At 60.2% G+C, this 16,583-nt stretch overlaps 1 protein-coding gene across 1 annotated transcript; it reads right to left on the bottom strand.

Moving 5' to 3' along the window:
- Positions 1-1,770: 1,770 nt before the first annotated feature.
- LOC116569506 (translation initiation factor IF-2-like) lies at positions 1,771-13,445 on the bottom strand. Its single transcript, XM_032305798.1, has 6 exons — positions 13,299-13,445; positions 12,663-12,718; positions 5,696-5,909; positions 2,970-3,174; positions 2,201-2,656; positions 1,771-2,168 (listed from the first exon to the last, which is right to left on the bottom strand). Exons 1-6 carry the CDS (start codon positions 13,443-13,445, stop codon positions 1,915-1,917), a joined length of 1,332 nt encoding a protein of 443 aa, XP_032161689.1. The 3' UTR covers positions 1,771-1,914.
- Between the last annotated feature and the right edge of the window lie 3,138 nt (positions 13,446-16,583).

Here is a 16,583-nt window from a genome sequence, read left to right as displayed (position 1 = left end):
GGGAGCCGCTGGGGGCCTGGATAGTGTGCTCCCCTGCATGGGGGGGGGCGTGCACAACCTGAACGCCTGGCCCACCCTATGCTAGAGCCATTGAAAGCGCCACGGCCTTGCCCGCCGTGATGTCAACAGCCCCACAGCCCCACTGATGTCAACAGCCCCACAGCCCCACTGATGTCAACAGCCCCACAGCCCCACTGATGTCAACAGCCCCACAGCCCCACTGATGTCAACAGCCCCACAGCCCCACTGAGCTCCTGGAAAAGTTTGGGCCCCTTGTGTCCCAGCCTCTCCAATCTGGAGGAGCCCTCTGTGGGCCCCTCCCAACCATTGAGCAGGTTCTGACTGGGGAGAGGAATCATCGTGTGGGACAGCGGCATCTGCACCAGGAAGGGTCACCTAAGCAGACCCAAGAGACCTCCTCGCCCATCACCCAATCACCGCCGTCCTTACTCCTATGTTGTTGGTGGAGGCCTGTGCTTGCGTGGAACCAGAGGACTTGCTCTAGATTTATGCAAGAATATCCTAGGAAGAAAGCACATTTGCCTCTGGACTTGGCCAAGAGTTTAGGGCCAAAGTGGTGGAGACTGTCCAGAAAGAACTAGGGGGCGCATCTTGGACGCGACCAGGCGAACTCTCTCTTCCCGTCCTGGAGCTGAGGCCAGACTCGCCTGCCCCCCGGGCTCCAGCTGGCCTCTGCCTTAGCCCTCCCGGCCCTCCCTCCGCTAGGGAGCTCGGCGCACACTCCCCAGTCAGGGGAAGTGCTTGCTGGCAGCTGCCCAAGCCCAAGCCCAAGCCCAAGCATCCCTTCTGCCTTCTCCCAAGGAGAGAAGCCGGGAGCTCACAGCAGCCCCGGGGGCACAGAGGCATCTCAGTGTGCCCCCTGCCGATGGCACGCGGTGGGGGCAGGGCCGCCTCCCTGGGGAGGCTTAGGGTCCAAGGCAGAGGGGAAAAAAAGCTTGTGCCTCTCACCAAAGACGGTCCAGTTTAGGAAGGAAATCTCCCGAACTACCCAGAAAACAACCTCTCGGGAGCGAAGCATTGGTCAGCGTTCCCTCAGAATGCTGTTCGGCCAAGGAGAAGGACAGAGAGCCCTGCTGGGTCTGTCTCCCCCTTTGCTGATCCACCCCAACCCATGGTGACCTCAGAAATCAGGTCTCCCACTGAGTCTGCTGCTGAGGCAAAATTCTAGGATACTGGTCATCTGTAACACAAAAAAACGTCAAAAGGGAAAGCAGAAACTGGGTTTTAAAGGGCCCGGTGGCACCACACGTCACCCCGCAAGGCCAAAGGAATGGTCAGCTCCCTAAAAAAGGCCACAAGGGCCAAGTGACCGGACTGAACGACTTGCACGGCGCTCTGCCCACCGCCACACTCAGTACAAACGGCCACTTCTCGGTCCTGACGCTCCAGGCACCCAACCAATCGCCCCAAACCCGGAGTTTTTCAAATCACTTGTGCCGGTTTTCCAGGGTTTTCCTCCCCAGAGGCTTGGTTCCCGCGCAGCCCTGTCCGGGAGCCACCCTTCCGCGCCCTGCACGGCCCCTCCCAGGGACAGCTCGGACGGATGCTGAAGGAGCTCCTCCTCCTCGCAAGGCGTCCGGCGGGCGAGGCCACAGGGCGCCTCTCGGGTGCCTCCGAGGACAGTGCGCGTCCGCGCGGTTCCCCGCGCCCAGGCCCTGGCTCTCGGGTCTGGAGGCCGGAGTCGGGTCGCGGGGCTCCTCGCGGCCCTTCCACCTCCGATCGCGCAGACCCGTTTATGTGTGTGTTTTAATGTAGCAAATGGGCAGCTAAATGAATTGCAATTTGTAATTTTTATGGTTAATTTGAAATCTCGCTCTTGTTGGCTAATCCTGTTAGTTGGTAGCAAAACAAGGAGAAGGTCGCGGCGCGGAGGCCGCGATTTGAATCGGCGTTTTATGTGCAATTACAGCCACCGGCAGGACAAAAGGCGCCGCCGGACCTGCGGGCGGGGCGGCCTCGGCGGATCCGCGCCACCCGCCCCGGCTTCGACATCACCAAGCCCCGCCGGGCACCGGGGGAGGTTGTGCACTCCCCCGCGCCCCAAATCCGCAGCCCGCGGCCGCCGAGCCTCCCGCAGCGGGGGTGGGGGTGCGTCCGGGGCGCCCAGCCCGAGCGGGGACCCGCCGAGGCCTCCGTCCAGCCCGCGCCTCCGCTCCTTCCCTCCTGTCCTGCCTCCCGCCTCCTGCTCGGTCCCGGGCGTCCCCGCGGCCAGCGAGCCGGGGCGCGCGGCGGCTCCGGAGCGAAGTCCCCTCCGCCCGCTCCCGGCCTCCCAGGCCTCGGTCCCCGAGGGCAAGGGCCCAGGGACGGTGCCGGGCGGGGGGCGCCGGCAGCGCGCGCGAGTCGGGGGCGCTGGGGCGCGGCCCGGCTGGTTCGCGCGTTGTCGCCCGCGCCCTGTTTCTTGTCGCCGGCGTCGGCTCGGTGCCATCCCGGCGAGTCTGCTGAAACGCGGCGGCGAGCAGGCGTGGAGCGGGGGCCGCGGCGCGCGGGGCGGGAGGGGCGAGGAGGGTCCGGAGAGCGACGGGCACCCGGGCAGGGAAGGGGCCCCGCGGGCGCTCGGGAGGGCGGCGGCCGGTGACGGACGCGCGGCGCCGCTCGAGGACTTCTATTTTGAAATCCGTGGCTGTCCCCTCCGGGGCTCAGGATGCGAGGGTCAAGTGTCACTTCCTCTGGCAGTCAATCTCCAATATTCCTTGTAATGTTTCTAAACGGACGAATTCATTACGCGGGGGCGCGTGAATGGGGAGAGGCCGCCCGCGCGCTGGGTCAGCGGCGTCCGCGGACGGTGCATTCCGCCCCGCGGAGCGCGGCGCCTGGAACCCGAGGAGCAGCGCGACCGCCAATGCCCACTTCCTGGCCGCCACGGGCCTGCAGTCACGCAGGGAAGGTGGGACAGTGCGGGCGCAGGCAAGCCCTAATTGTCTCCCCCTTTTCCCTCCGACCTCCCGCACCCCCAGCCTGCGCGCTGGAGAGCCGGGCTCGGGCAGGGCCGCCGCGCACGTCCCCGCGCACACGAGTCCCCGCGCGCGCCACGCGCCCACGCACGGCGGTCCACGTGCTGGCGGCCGGCGCTGCCCGGCCCCAAACCCGCAGCCGAGGTCCAGGCGGGGGCGGGGGGGGGATGCGGCTTTTTAAAGTCCAGACAGGTTCTTCCAGCTAACGAGGGGGCGGCAGGCCGGCTGGGAGGTGAGACCCACGCCTCTCCTCCGGCCGTGTTTTAGAGGAAGCATTAAGTACAATTAGAAAGGAAATACCTCCTCATGCCTTCCCGCAGGACCACCGGGACACGAGTGGGCAGACCTGGGGAGGAGATTCAGACTGATCCAGGAAAGGCGACATGCCCAGGGAGGAAGGAGCCTGCCTCCGCCCAGACCGCTGCTGGGTGGCAGTGAGGGCTTCCCCAAGGCAGTCCCCAGGCTCAGAGCAGGGAAGGGCATGGAGCTCACATCCCAGAAGTTTCTCCTGGGAGATTTCAAAGAGGGTTGGCAATAGAGTACAGGGCCGAAGGAATTACCTGGTAACCTGCTCAGTTCCGGAGTCTGGGGAAGGGAAATAACTTGCCTCCTAGAAGACACCCCACCCCGCCCCAAAATGAGACAGCAGCGCCTCTCTTCCTTTTGCTTTCTGGGCTTCCCCCAGGAAGGAGGAGAAGGAAGGTTCATAGGGTTCAAACTGCCGAGGGATATGGAGTGGTCCTGTCTGACCCACTGACACCCAGCTAGAGAGCACGGCTGCCCTCTGGACACGTGTCTCAGCCAGGAGACCCGGGGATGTCCCCATACCACAGACAGGCACGCCAACTGGAAAGGAAGGGAGGGTCCTCGGCAAGGGGTCCAGCTTCCGTTGTTCTCTGGGACTGGTGGAGACCCCGCTGCCGGTAGGAGGGGGCATCTCTGCTCCCTTTAGATTTGAGGAGACAAAGCAGAGAGGGAGGAAGTAGCTTGCAGTTAAGATGCTGCCGTGACCTAATTGTTGGGGTTGTTAGGAGTTTCTCATCTCCCGGGTTTTGGACATCATTCCCCCAAAGCTCACTTCTTTAAAAAGTCAGATGGGAGGCGGTTGGAACGCTGCTGTCCTCTCTAAATGGACCGTCTTGGTTTCCGATCGGACCGCTCATTTTCACCATCATCTGAGAGTCTATTTTAAAGGGCGGTGAGGGGGCAAAACTGTTCGCAGTTAGGTTTACCTGGAAATAAACCTCCCAGAGAAGGCACAGTTTTCTCCAGCTGCGCTCCCCACGATGGTGAGGTCTCGTCCCCAAACCTATTTGTCTTCTCTGTCTTTTAGCTGGACTCAGTGACGAAAAGAGTGATTTGCCAAATTTAAGAACGTGACATGTAGAAACGGGTAAACGCGAGATAATGCAACACAGCTTAAATATTGAGCTAATGAAATCTTGAATTTTTTTTTACAAAATTCCAGATGTTAAGTTATTTGTTCAGTCGTCAATTATAATATTAAAAAGACAAACATTAAGGGGTCTCTGGTGCCTACATTTTTTGGAAAGCAAGCTCTTTTATAATTTCCCACAAAATACATTCTTTAACTTGTCTCTAACCGAGCTTCTCAAATAATATTATGAATGCTGTTTTCTCATTTTCCTACCTCCCATAAGCCCGTGTACCGAAACACTTTAAGGCAAAGCACTTGCTTTTTGTTTATACATATTAAAATTGCTTTTAAGAGTGGAGTTTCCAAACACAGTGTGTCGGGACAGGAAGCAAATGTTGTTTTAGGGGAAGACTCCAATAACAACCCCATTTATACAAGCACATTAGAGCAGAAAGAATCATTTCTGTTAGTGAACATTTTTAAGCCAGAAAATTAAAAACAAATATTTAACTTCCCAATTTGGAATTCGGGTTGGCATTTAATGGCAAAACTTTTACAATGCATACTCAATGAGTTAAACACAATCTTTACTAGCCAAATAAAGCTGCCTTCCTGTGGCGGAAAAATAAGTTTGAATAAACTGAAGGATAAATAAAATGTGGGGGGTGCCCAGGGAGGGAGCTGATGTGTGTGAACTTGGTCAAGAGACAGCGTTTGGACTCTGCCCAATTCAGGGGTTTTAAGACATCTTTTATTAGATGCTATATTTGGAGAAGACAAATATTGAACACCGACACTTACAGACATGAACAGTTCCCGCTCTGTTCTCTCCCCGAGAGACTTTTACAGCGCTCTTGGGAACGAACTTACTCTCCACTTCTCCCTTTTTGTTCGCTGCTGACCCTCGAGAGAGACTTCTGTGATCTTGCCTGAGTTTATCTCATTTCCCCTACATAGACCAGCAGTGGGGAGCAGAAGCTGGAGTCTCAGACCTCGCTGGACGGCCCCTCCTTCAAGTTTGCAGACGAAGTAGGTTTCTAACCTGGGGGCCACCCGGAAGACCTAACGCGAAGCTGCCTCTGGTTCCAGCACCCACCTGGCTGGGTCTCCCTAAAACCTAGCTTAGCTGGCCTTACCTCTAGGGCTGAGTTCTTGCCAAGGAGACATCCTAATATTTCCTCTGCGCTCCCCAAACGCCCTCTCCAAACAAGAACAAAAACACAACAACCCTAGAGCCTGGAGCTCAGGCTCAGGCCTGACTTAGGGCTCAGGCTCTCGGGGGAGGGCTGCCCAGGCCCTGGAACCCCAGCCCCACCAGTGCCCTGGGCACCCAGGAGCAGCTTACCCTTTCCCCACCAGGGTACAGCTGGAGGTTCAGCTCCCATGCAGGCCCCCCCCACTCCACAACACCACCAGCCCTCCATCTTTGGAGCCTGGGTCCACTGGTGCAGACCGTCACCCCCAGAGCGGGAGGCTGCCCATCCCGAGGCTGGTAGAGGCAAGGGGCCGTGGCTGAGAGCCCCCTCGTCTGGGTCACGGCCCGGATGGATTTGTGCTGTCTGTGGGCCGGAGATGGGTGGGCAGGGGGGTAAGGCCTGCGGGAAGAGGCCCAGTCTCCCGTTCCCCCAGTGGCCCGGGCCTTTACTAAAGGAAACACCACCCCCTCTCCTCCCCTTGCCCTCTCCTACCCACACCCATGGAGACTGTCCCTGCCACACCCCATTTCTGTGAGTTTGAGCGTAGGTGCTCGATCACTTGGGAGCATGGCTCAGCTTTGCTTTTAATTTCTAGCTGAACGAAACCCATTGTGGGTGTGGGTACAGGCAGCATCCTTCCAGCAAACACCCGCTAGTGAACACCCGCCCGTGAAGCCCGGGGAGGGGGACGGAAGGTGTGCATCGCAGCCTGAACAAAGCTGTGTGAGCGAGCGAACATTTTCATGTCTTCTACACAGTCGGTCAACTCACAGCCGCTGGGGAACTCGCCCTGCCCACACAGGCTCTTCTGTACTTGTCTTCCAACTGGACATTTGTCCCACCTGCCCCCATCTGGGGAGCCCTCTGTGTCCCATCAAACTCAGGTCTCCAGAGGAGAAGGGCGGGGTGCAGGTGTGCTGAGCTCGGCATCTGCACGCACCCCACCCACCCCCCATCAGACACCTGGGAAAACCCTGCAAACAAATCCAGACTCAAGGGAAGGAAAAGGCCCCCAGATGTTATAGCTTAAAGATGGGGAGAAAAGGAGGCAAAAGGGTCAGAGTCCATAGGCCTCCAGACCATCGGCCGCCTCGTGGAAGTGAGTAAATTCACATGTGTGCGCTGAGTAATCAGGACAGACTTCAGACCAAAGAGGTGGTGGGTCTTACACCACAGGAGGGAGAAAGACGGTCCGGACTCCTGTAACCTTAGTCCTAAGTGGGATGATTGCACGGTTTCTAGAGGTGCTCGGTGCATGGATTCACAAACCAAGCCAAGAAAGCCTGGAATTGGTGAGATTTGGCCTTGCAAAAAGGCTCTCTTAGGGCGTGCGTGCACACATCTACGTTAAATGTGGGAGGCAGGAAACATTTAAAAAATAAACAGATCCTTGACTCCTCTTTCACCAGCTTGATCAAAATGCACTTACGGACTTGACTTTGCCTGAATGCGAAGATAACTAGGGGTATGCACCCCAGCACGTCTCCGGCTGCTGGAGGCTCTCGGACGCGGCTGAACGAGGTAGGCAAAGCCAACGTCTCCTTCCGTTCCCGCAGCGGGAAGGAAGCTATCTCCATCCAGGAGCTCACGGGGCAGGCAGACATGAGCCACGGCTTTCCCGGACTTCTGACCCTGCACAGTTCTTCGGGGTCACCTTCTCTGGCTACAGAAGCTGCTGCCCCAGCTCCCCACCCTTCAAGGGATCACTGCTGCAGCCTGCCATGAAGGGAAGCCGAATCCCACCTCCCACCTCGCTCCCAGCACACCCCCACCAGGCCCAACTTTGATCAAGCATAACTTTCCTTTCCTCTGGCCCTGAGCTTCTGCAAATGCACATTTCTCTCTCAGCCAGAACCTCAAAAAGCTTTTGGATTGATTCTGTCCCCTCCGGCTTTCTGTCTGCAGTTCATCCTGAAAAGGACCTCAGCAATGCGGCAGACAGCCGGATTCGAGGACTTCCAGCGGTCGAGAGCTGGCCTTGGCTACCCCGGGAGCAGCAGCCCCCACCCCCCACCCCGGAGCTCATTGCTCAGTGATTTGCAGACTTAAACAACTGTAAGCATTCCCCTGTCTCGCCCCAGAGAAACCGAGCTAATGGAAGACACCCAAGAGCCTGAAAGCAAACCTCAACTAAATCCGCACGTGGCAAAATGCAGTAAAGATCTAGGGCTTTTGCCAACGGTAGTAACACCAGGCTTTGCCATCGGATTCCGCGGTGCCGGGTTCTATGCATTTAAAGCCCGCCTTGGTCAGGGTGTTTAAGAAACGGATCTGCGTGCAGTCCCCTCTGTGGTTGCCTGTGGGGAAGGAGCCCATCGGCGACACCTCGGCAGCCCGTGCGAGGGGTGTCCTTCCATCAAAGCGACGCCAGGGGGCAAGAGGCGTTAACAAAGGATGGCGGAGACACGCTGCCTTCATCCGACCATGCGTCGCACGTTACAGGGCGAAATGTCATTCTGCAAGGTTATATGTTTCCAATTCCACACAGAGCCTTATGGCTCATCATTTACCTCCGGGGCACAAACACCCTCTTTAAATAAAACCAGGGAAGGGAAACATACACCTTTGTACAATTAAAAATCGCACAAGAATGCCAAAATGTATTGAACCTTGCCAGTAATCCGACTTACCTTGCTCATACTTTGGCCTAATCCTATTTTCTCCTCGCAGGAGAATGAATATGCAAGGCCCGGGTTTTTGTTCTCTGGGAGGATGGTGTACTCGGCCAATGGGCTGAGGGGTGCACAGCCCCCACCCGGCCTCCTGAGGTGGGGCAGGGGGGTGGCGGCGGGCTGCGGGCCCCGCAGGCTGGAGGTCCGAGCGCGGAGCCTGCGCCGCGAGACAGAAAGCAAACGAAATCACTCAAGGGAAACTTGGCTGGAGACAAAACACATTCAATTTCCTGACTCCTCCGCTTTTCTCTCCCGAATTATTTGCTTTTGCAAAGCTCGTGAAACAAATGAAACGCTAAAAATGGAATCTCCCGGGCTCAGAAAATAGGTTTTTTTTAAGGATCTGGTAATAACAATAATAAGCATGAAAGAAAACAATAACACTGTAGCACTTTAAAAATAAACTCCTTTGGTCACCTAAAGTCCTTCTGGCAAATTCTTAGGTGGCGCGGCTGTGCGGACAAGGGGGGGACCTGTGCCAAGGGTCCTGGAAGCGTCCACGCTGCGTATTGGGGTTTCTTTTCACAGCTTCACCTTGCAAACAGCAGCTGCTTGTGACCCTGACCTTACCGCCTCCCCATCCGCCTGCCTGAGAAAGGGAGTGGGTGGGGGGTGGGGGCTGCGGCCTGGAGGAGTTCAGGGCTGTCGCCCGCGCGTTTTAGGGTTCTGCTTCTCCTGCACACCCTGCCCCCCTTCCCTCCTCCCCAGTATCATTTCTCTTTGAAATGTCATGAACTTGGCGCTTTCAGCCCCAGCAGCCGGGCTCAGGCCCCAGACAATGGCATTGTCAGAGGGCCAGCGCGGGGCTTTTTCTGCGTGTTCACCGAGCGTTAAGCCTTTATCCCACAAAACGGCTCTGTCTGACCGGGTCAGACAAAAGCCAACTTCCATCTTCCGCCTCGGAGGGGATCTGGGCAAAGCCGGGTGTCCCGTGCCGGCGGCCAGCACCCTGTGTGTGTGTGAGTGTGTGTGTAGGGGGTCCCGCACCGCCCCCCTCCCTGCTTCCCAGCGGGGCAGGCCAGCCACCCCTCGCCCCCAGGCCGCCTTCCGCTCCAGAGGGCCTGGGGCGCTTCAAGCTGGGGTCCCAGTGCGGGATGGGCCGCCCCAGCCCTGCTCTCTAAGCTCCCCCCAGACCTACACACCCGCCCTCGCTTCCCAGGCCTTGGCCGGCTGGACCCCGCAGCGGGGCGGAGATGGGGGGCTGTGAGTGCGCGCGCACGAGTGTGCAAGGGGCGACCCGGGAGGCCTGCTTGGCTCAGGAAAGGCTGCAGCAAAGGCCGGCGCGCCCAGGCTCCGTGCGGTGAGTGTCGGGGCTCTTCTCCCCCGCAACACAGCCCTGCGCGTGGGGCGGTCCCAGGGCGGGGGGAGGGGCGGGGGCTGCTGCCGCTTACCCCCCCCCCCGCCGGTGCCCACCCCTCGCTCCCGCCCCTCCCCCACCGGCTGGAGCGCGCGGCCTCCCTCCCGCCGGCGCCCACTCCGCCCGCCCGGGGACGCTCCCGGGTGACTGAGAGCCGCCGCGGCGGGGTTCACGGTCAAGGGCGGCCGGGGGCGTGTGCGGGGCGGGGCGGGAGGTGGAGGAGGGGCGCTCCCGGGGAGCCCGGCGAGGAGGCAGCGGCCTGGGGGCAGGCGGGAGGCTCAAGGCGCGCTTCAGAGGACAGTGTACTTGGGGACGTGGTCGCCTTCGTCCCTCCTCCACCACGGAACTGAGTGTGTGCAGGGGCAGGGGGCGGGCTGGGGGTGGGGAGAGGCCGTGAGCTCGCGGTACGCGCCGCGCCCGCCGCAGAACCGCGCGGAAGATGCCTTCCCCCAAACAGCGTGTGCAGTGGCCGCGGGTCTGGGGCGGGAGAGGCGCGGCCGGCTGGGTCCGGGCCCCGGGGGCTTGGGAGGCCTGTTTTCCCTCCCAGATAGGCCTGGGAGCTCCTTGCAAGTCGTGGAGTTGCTGAAGGCGGACAATGGAGGGTGGACGGGTCGGTCTTCTCTGGACTCTGGCGCCCTGCCCTGCCGCTCCGCCTGCTCCCCAGGGTCCCGTCACCAGCCCTCTTGGGTCCTCCCTGTGCTGGGGCCCCGCAACTCAGTCTGGTAAACCCCAGGGGCCTAGGAGAACAAAAATTTATTATCTCCCGATTCTGGAAGCTGGAAGTCTTAAATCAGCGTGTGGGCAGGGCCCAACTTGCCTCTTCCTAGCTTCTGGGGGTGGCCATCCACTCGTGCTTCTCCTTGGCGTTCCAAGACCGGCAGGCACCGCCGCACGGTCGCTCGGTCGCATGGCCTGCTTCCATCATTGTCCCTCAGTCTGTGCATCGGCCTTTGCTCCTTTCAGGCATGAAGGTGGCCTTGGGGGACACTGAGAGATGCCCCTGGGTCCCAGCAACCCACGAGGTCGACAGGGGACAGCAGGAGACGAGCAGCCACATGGCATGGGGAGTTGGGCACGTCCAGTCTCTGCTCCTGCGGAGCCCTGTCCCCTCACCTACCTGAGCTAGAATCTAGACCAAGTGCAACCTAAGCATGGTGGCTGATGTTTGCAGTTCCCCTGCGGGGTTGGTGATGAGACAGCCCATCCCCAAGAGACTTGGGGCTCCGTGGCACTCTCCAAAACGAGGGGCTCCAGGGCCCCCAAAAACCATACACTTGGCCACAGCTCCCCTGAGTCTCCGGCTGTGGGTGGGCCAGCACTTGGCAGGACCTTGGGCCAGTGAAGGAGCCGGCAACACGCCAGCAAACTTGACTCCAGCCCCCTCCTGTCGCATCTGTGAGGTTGGACACCCGCCTGGGCCTCCACGAGTCTGCTTCCTCCTTTGTGAACCCGGGAAAACCATCCTCCATTCCAAGCAGCCAGCAGGCCTGCAGGTCACACAAGAGCCAGGCCATACCATTCTGTGTGCAGAGCTCAGTGGCTCTCAACCCTGGCCCCTGTGACAGCCACCTGGGGAAGGCTTTGAAGCTGTTTGGGTGGTTTCACTAGCATCATGGTGGAGACCCACTGGCTTTGGGTCTCTGCCCCCTGAAACCTGCTCCCTGCTGGGCTATTCCTGCCGGGAGGGCCCAGCAACCCACCACGGAGCTCACAGCCACGCAAGGCCCTGTCCTTCTCCCACTGTTTCCCGTGGCCTGCTTTTGTGTTCCCAACTAGACAGCCACGTCTGGGGGCAGGACTCACTAGCACAAACCTGTGGCTGGTGAAATCAGGACATGTGGGAGGAGCTTCCTCAAAGCTTCCAGGGACAGGAGCACCTCCTGTGGGCCTAGACTCCCAGAACCAGGCAAAGAGGAGCTACCTGGGACTTCTCCCACTTCTTCCCGAGTCCCTCTTTTTGTTCTTTTATTTTTTCTAACTGTCAAAAATCCCTAAGCACCTGCCCCCTTCAGCTCTAAGATCTCAGAATCTATCATAAGCCTCTCCCAGGACGCGCTTGCCTGCACCGTTCCCCCCACCTCTCCCTAATCCCAGGCTAGGAAGGGTAGCCATCCTCTGGCTTCCTGTAACACCCAGGGCCAAAGTCTGTCACAACACGGATTCCACGGATTCCACGCTCTGCCTTTGTTTCTGCATCTCATCCTGGGCTGAGAGGGACTTTCACAGGCCCGTGTGCAGTAGGTGCTTAATTAATGCAAGGAATGCCTGTCTGGCCACCTTTCCCTCAATGGGGATAAAGGAAACACTGTACTGATTTAAGCCCCTTTGCCCGAAAGTCATGTTCCCAGAAGACATGACTTACAGGAGCATTGATCCAAATATCTCTCTATCTACCTCGGCTTCCTAAACGGTGGGAAAGAGCAGGAAGACTAGAGACCCTCCCACCCAGAAGGCTCCGGATCCCGGTGTGTGTGGGTGGTGGTTCAGATGGGAGCAGGTGCACCAGCGGGCTACGACTTCTCCGTGGGCACCTCTGCGCCCTGGGACCAGATCCGAAGGGGCCGCAGCTGGAGTTCAGCTGTGAGTCAGATCTCGGTTTGGGCATCTCGGCCTCCCGAGGCGCCGGCGGCTGTGTCAGCCTCTGCAGGCAGCAGGCGCCCCCTCTTCCCAGCCAACACCTTGAGGCTCCTGGTTTCCTCGATTCACCGATGCAGCCTCAGGAATGACGAGGCCGGGGTGTGTCTAGCAGAAGCGCTGGATGAGCGCGTCTGAAGAAACGATACCAGCCTGCGTGCCGAAGCGGGTGCTGGGCCCGGACGTCATTCCGCACGTGCCGCGCAGGAGTAGACCCCTCTGCCCGCCGTCCACTCTCGGAGACAACGCACCGCGGGTCACCGGGGGGACATCTGCACATTGTGTGGCTCGACGCACTCCGAGGCCGTCACCAAGGGGCATCCTGGAGAATTTGGGGTACCGCCACAGAAGGAGCCCGGGACTGGGTGAGGGGCACCTGGTTGGAGTCCGGCCTTTGCCAATATTTAGGCACGCAAGGTTTGGGGCAATTCACCCCCTCAGTGTCATCTCTACGGCAGGCTGTCCTGGATGAAGAAAATCAGACTCTCCTCCGACCAGTCCCGTAGTCCCTACAAGAAGACACAGGGGTTCGCAGCGGTCCTGGGAGTTACCGTATGTCCCAGACTAGTCGTCTCAGTCCGTCTCTCACACACGTCCTGATTTCACCAGCCACACGTCTGTGCTAGTGAGTCCTGCCCCCAGACGCGGCCGTCTAGTTGGGAACACAAGAGCAGGCCCCGGGAAACAGTGGGAGAAAGACAGGGCCTTGCGTGGCTGTGAGCCCCGTGGTTGGTGCTGGTGCAGCAGGAGCTCTGGGAAGCTGGGCTCTCCCGGGGGCTTGCGGCAAAGCCAGGCACTGGCCAGGGAAACCCTTTCCTCTCTGTGGCTGTGCCCTGTCCCTGTGCTCTAGATGGCCGGGCTTGTCCTGACAGGAGCCTGGTGGGGGTCCCTGTGAAGACCGTGGGCAGGCTCCCTGCGTCCCCACCCTCCCGGCCTGTGCCCTCATCTCTCCCGCATTCCCCCCCAGCATATGTGTCTGGTGTCCCCTGAAGCACACGTTTGGCTGCTCCCATCTTGGTGACTCGAGGATGCCTGACGTGGTCAGGGGCAGGGGTGGGAAAGATGAGCCCCGCTAGGCCCAGCCCCCACCAGCTGCCCGGGGCAGATTGCCGTCACTGCTTCGCAGGACTTCCGCAAGGGCAGGGGGGCACTAGTCCAGAGCAGGAGGCGCTGGCCAGTCTCGGGGTGACCCTCGGTGAGGTGAGACACACCCCGGGACCCGAGGCCTGAGGCCATGCTGCCTCCTCGCTGGGCCGGCGCGAGCAGAGAGGGAGAAGTGCCTGTAGGCTCCCCTCACAGCACTGTCGGGAACGCCCTCCCTGCGCCACAGCGCGGAAACCGAGGCCCACGAGGTCAGATCACGGGGCAGGTCACCAGCGTAAGGCATGGAGCCAGAAGTTAAATCCGGTCTCTTGATGCTGTAAACCTGCCAGCCCTCCACTTCCAGGCCATGGGAGCCCTCCGTCCGGGGGAAGTCTCTGGCATGGGGACCGCTGTGACACCCCTTCTCCTGCGTAGACAAGCCAGCCCCGGACGCAGCGGGGTCTCCAGAAGCAAGTGGATGGGCCGCCAGGGCCTCTGTCCACCCACTCGCCCCACTCTTGCTTCCACCTGGACGTCACCACCCTCATTACTGCCACCACAGGCCCGCCCCGCGGGATGTAATGTCCCGGAGAGCATGTCCCCCGAACCGAGCCGGCCCCCCCCACCCATTCCAAAGCAGCTCGGGTGTAGCACTCAGCGGCCAGAGGGGGGCACCGCAAAGCAAGGGTGCTGGATGGTGGGGGAGACGGTGGCAGGTGAAGTCACCCCTTCCCACATCAGCAGCTAGCGACATGTTCTCTGAATGAAGCCGGGGGGCTCAGACGCTCCCACTGGCCTCCGTGAAGCCCGCCGTGGCTGTAAGCTTCCCGGCCCAGCCGTGCTTGGCGCTACCTGGCGGAGGGACAGACAGACAGACTTGGGCAACGTTCTCACTGACTCGCACGGGGCCCCAAGGATGGTGGGGGTGGGGGGAGGGGTCCTCATCGATGGACCGGGAATGGCAGTGACATTCACATTAAACTTTATTCCACAGTATTTCCTGAGAACCCGGAGCGTGTTGTCGCAAGCCGTGTCCGCGTGAGTGGGAGATCATTAAAGAGAAAAGCTCACGGTGTGAGAGGTCTCGAAAGATTGCACAGAGTGAAAGGCATAAAGCGATATATTTTCTAATTCCACTCAAACACGTGCGGGACCCCCCTCCCTACCGCGTGGAGGATGCCGTGCAGACCCTGCCCGCGGGGCTGAGAGCTCACACTGCCCTCCCCCTGCTCTCCGTCCCGCTTCTGCCACCGGCCCGAGGCTGTCCGAGTGTTTAAAATGTCAGAGAGGGCCTCTCCGTCTGCACAGCCTGGGATCCGGGATTAATAATGCACACCCCCCTTCCCAGCCACAGGTCCTAAAGCTGCAGACAAAACCACCCGTGCGGCGGGAGAAACCAGCATGGCCACGGCCTGGGGTCAGAGGCATCCCAGCCCGGGCAGGAGGGGTGGCCAAGGGTGCCAGTCACCTGGGGGCCCCTGTGTCTCTCGGTTCTCCCTTGTCATATTAGACCCGGTGGCAAATCGAGGTGCTTGAAGAAGGGTGGGGTTTTTAGATCTCAGGGTGAGAGCTAAGAAGCCTTGGGGGCCGCCACCCGGGCCCTTCCCTGGCTAGTGGCTGCGGTAGGGCCACCGGGACCTAGTCCTGTGGGGGCAGGGAGGACAAGTTCTCCTGTGGTCCCGTTCGATCCCCCACTTCCTGGGAGGGAGGAATGGGCCGCAGCGCCAGGGGACCCCCGCAGGCCAAGAGAGGCCCAGAGACAGAGCCCTGGCTCGTGGACTACGGCAGAGGCCCGTCTTCTTGGAGAATCAGAATCAGAAAAGAGGGCTCTGTGGTATTCGGCCAGGTGTTTGCAATCTCTGTCCTGAACATTGGAAAGACGCGTCCAACTACGAACGTATTCAAAGAGCAAACACACGTGGGGGGTCAGAAGGAAAGATCCGTCACCGGCCGCTGCTCGGAAGGCAGGGTGAGACGCGCGTGCTTGTTTTCCACAGGAGCGAGCAGTGCAGGAGTCTGGCTGGGCTCTGAAAGCCGGGGAAAGAAATCATTTAAAATTTAATTTTAAATGAATGACGTTTTCTTGAGAATCTCCATTTTGTGCCCATCGCCCTAGCAGCACAGACCACACTTCCTTAGATACCAAATTAATTGCTTTGCTGAGAAGCCCGGCAGTCACCCAGGAGTGAGGGCGGCCGCGCCCCGTCTCGCCAGCGACGGGACGGCTGGTGCTTCTCCCCAAGGCAGCCTTTCAGGACCTGACCTGAAACAATGAGGAAAACACAGTTTTTGCCCAAACGGGGTTTGAAATGTGTTTTCCAGACTTGCTTTTGCGAAGGCACAGTGCAGTCTTCTGATGCCGTGTGGGTGACCTTGAGATCACCACCTGAAGGAAGGAATCCCTGGTGGTCTCTGCCAGGGGCAGAGGTCGAGGCAGCGGGGAGGGCGGGCGGCCTGGTCCTCCTGTGCCTCCACGGAGCCCACGGGCCCCGGGCACGATAGGCGAGCTGGCCTTCCACCAGCCACGCGGAGCGTCCTGTGGCTGTGGCTTCTCTGCGCCAGCGCTCGGCTGCTCCAGGACCCGGGGGAGCACACGGTGGGGGGGGGGAGCTACCAAGGCCCAGGGAGGAGAGGCTGCTGGGCAGCTGCAGCCGTGACTGGGTCGCACTCAGGATGGGCTTTCTAGAAACAAGGGCACAGGCTTTGCTCCCCCGGTGGCTGGGAACTGCAGGGCCTGGGGGGGGATTCGGGTGGATTCTGGAAGCCGCGTGACCTCAGCAAGGGCAGCTTCCCACTGACCGTGTTTCGGCTCCAGGAAGCCAGTGTGTGAGTGCTCAAGGCCGCACCGCGGAACGTCTGCCTGTCCTCTGCGGGTGTGGACAGAGAGGACGGCAGGGCAGCAGCCTTGCCCGAGGACATGGAGCCTTGGCCCAGCTCCCCTTTCTCCGCAAACGCTGGGAGGCCAGCTTGCGGGAGCTCCTTTGTTCCTCCGCCCGCCGCCCGCCGCCCTGCGTTTCCAGTATTTTTCAGTGGACGAAAGTACCGATCCCTGCATCTGCTTTCACACGGGCAGGGCACCCAGCTGGCGGCCACAAAGCAGCAAGGACGCCATGTGACTCGCAGGCCGGGCAGAGGCCGGGGGCACCCACCGAGGGGCCCTGCCGCCCCCCAAGGCCAGCGCGATTGAGGAGAAGCCTCCCGGGAGGATTCCCCACGTGGCTGCGCTTTTCGTTTAGGTCTTAAGGCCTGGAAGAGCGCCGGGGCTGGGGGCCCGCTGGCTCCCCCCGCTTC

The sequence above is a fragment of the Mustela erminea genome, chromosome 11 (genome assembly GCF_009829155.1).
Source record: "Mustela erminea isolate mMusErm1 chromosome 11, mMusErm1.Pri, whole genome shotgun sequence".
In the NCBI taxonomy this organism is placed as follows: domain Eukaryota; kingdom Metazoa; phylum Chordata; class Mammalia; order Carnivora; family Mustelidae; genus Mustela; species Mustela erminea.
Note: the sequence above shows the minus strand (reverse complement) of the source record. Positions and strands in the feature narration are given on the sequence as shown.